Here is a 2500-nt window from a genome sequence, read left to right as displayed (position 1 = left end):
TGGGAAACATGGCCTTTCTCTCTCTCTCCCTCCCCCCTCTCTCTCTCCTCCCTCCCCCTCTCTCTCCCTCCCCTCTCTCCCCCCTCTCTCTCCCCCATCCCCCTCTCTCTCTCCCTCCCCCTCTCCTCCCTCCCCCCTCTCTCTCTCCCCTCTCCTCCCTCCCCCTCTCTCTCCATCTCCCTCTCTCCTCCCTCCCCCCTCTCTCTCTCCCTCCCCCCTCCCCCCCCCCTCTCTCCTCCCTCCCCCTCTCTCCATCTCCCTCTCTCCTCCCTCCCCCCTCTCTCTCTCCCTCCCCCCTCTCTCCCCCCCTCTCTCCTCCCTCCCCCCTCTCTCCCCCCCTCTCTCTCTCCCTCCCCCCTCTCTCCCCCCCTCTCTCCTCCCTCCCCCCTCTCTCTCTCCTCCCTTCTTTCCCAGCGAGAGGCGAATGGATCGTTTAACACCATCGACGACTCAGGAGTCAACGCCAAGTTTGTCAATGCTGTTTATGACGCGCTGCTCAGCACAGTAAGCGTGCACACACACACACGCGCACGCACACACACACACACACACACACACACACACACACACACACACACACACACACACACACATCATCCTCAAAATATGATCTGCTAAGGAATTCAAAGTTTTGGACACATTTTAGAAAGTTTTAGTCAAATCACACGCTTCACTCTTTCCAAAAACACGAGCTGCAGCGTTTCTTGGCGTCTGCATTTACAGTATATCGGACCATTTATTTTTTACAGTATATCGGACCATTTATGTTTTACAGTATATGGCGGCGTTCACACAGGACGTGTGTGAAAGCTTTGGAAATCATGTCGAGAGCGCTTCCATTGCGCACAAAACACAGTGCACACGGAGCGGTTTTTGTGTGCTTCGTTTTGTTTTTTCCCCTGCAGTCGCGTGCAGTACAGTTCAGGACACAACGACCACGCGGACGGTGTTCACTGTCAACATGAAAGCCAGATTATTGCCAAGTCTGGCAGCAGCGGAGGTTGAGGATCCCTCTGGGAGCATAAAATGTAGGAGTGGAAAAGACGAACAGTTTTTCTGCCAAATGTTCAACTTTTGTCAGCTTAAAACGCCCAGAGCGCTCCTCCAAAAACAAAAGACTTAAACGGCAGGTGCGTTCCCTGAAAGAGGAGCGTGCTTAGCGCGTCCCTACATAGAGAATGAATTGCAGAAAGACGCTGGCAGCTCAAATGAGTGCGTTGTGTGTGAACGCCGCCTAACGGACCATTTATTTTTTACAGTATATCAGACTTTTTTCTTTTTTACAGTATATCAGACCATACATTTTTTACAGTACAGCTCCTTCCAAAAAAATTTAATATCATGGAAATACCATGGATGACCGTGGGCTTCAGCGGATTGTCAAGCAAAGACGATTAAAAGATTTGGCGCAGATTCAGAGGGAGTGGACTGAGGCTGGAGTCAAGTCATAACTGAGAAGTAACTGATTTTCAGCAGCTGATTTTCTTCAGACTAATTCTAATTTCTTGAAATACTGTTTTGGGGGTTTTCTGTAGGCCTAGCAATTTTGGCCTGTAGGCCAAAATTATGAAAAATTAAACAAATAAAGCCTAGAAATATTTTACTTTGTGTGTAATGCATCTATAATCTATGAAAGTTTCACTTTTTGAAAGGAATTATGGAAAAAAACTAACTTTTCCATGATATTCAAATTTTTTGGAAGCATCTGTATATCGTATAGGACCATTATCTTTTATCTTTCTACAATTTATTTCCCCCTCTTCTTGTTGCAACTCAGTAAAGCTCTTTTTGTCAGTGGTCAACCTTTTCTCACACAGAACATGTACCTGCTCGTCGCTTCATTAAATCAACAGTTCCCCCCCCCCACCCCCCCCCTCATGCCAGTGTAAACCCAGGTGAAGTTAGCTCCTCCCCCTCACACCAGTGTAAACCCAGGTGAAGTTAGCTCCTCCCCCTCACGCCAGTGTAAACCCAGGTGAAGTTAGCTCTCCCCCTCCCTCACGCCAGTGTAAACCCAGGTGAAGTGTGTCCATATAACACACCGAGAGGGTCCACCATACAGTAACTCCATAGCAGCCATCTCCAGAGTTCCAAAGATACCTATAATATTTACACCATCATTTAGTGACAATCTAAACTACTGCTGATTGATTTGTAGAGCAGGGGTTCCCAAACGTAAGACTGCCGGGGGCGGGCCCACTTTGAGATCTCAAACCCTTTAACACGTTCCCCCGTCAATCCGTGTTCTCACCGTCATGTGATAGATGGCGCTCTTGGCCACTTTATGAAATGCTACTGCACTTCCGGAGTTGCACAGAAGCAACGGTTATTGTCCACCAACAACCAGCAAGTAGAGAAGAGCAACAATCTCCCTTCAGGAAAAAGCTCCAGCCTGGTGCCTCAAAGTGTGCTCCAACGAGGAGCTTTCCCCAAAACTATTGACAATCATTCAAAGCTGAAGTTTTTTTCTTCACCAGACGCTGGTAAACGTACATACATC

The 2500-nt window shown here is 48.2% G+C and overlaps 1 protein-coding gene across 1 annotated transcript in view; it reads left to right on the top strand.

Annotated features, from left to right (window-relative positions):
• The window catches only part of hectd2 (HECT domain containing 2), a gene marked incomplete at its 3' end in the record, with an annotated part of 118776 nt that overhangs the window by 33957 nt on the left and 82319 nt on the right, over positions 1–2500 (top strand). Inside the window, exon 5 of the mRNA XM_083651078.1 lies at positions 415–504. Coding sequence (XP_083507204.1) covers positions 415–504 — 90 coding nt within the window. The remainder of the gene's footprint in view (positions 1–414; positions 505–2500) is intronic.

This window comes from Poromitra crassiceps (assembly GCF_964638095.1).
Source record: "Poromitra crassiceps genome assembly, chromosome: 14".
Lineage (NCBI taxonomy): Eukaryota > Metazoa > Chordata > Actinopteri > Beryciformes > Melamphaidae > Poromitra > Poromitra crassiceps.
The sequence above is the reverse complement of the archived record's forward strand: the minus strand, read 5'-3'. Positions and strand labels throughout refer to the sequence as shown.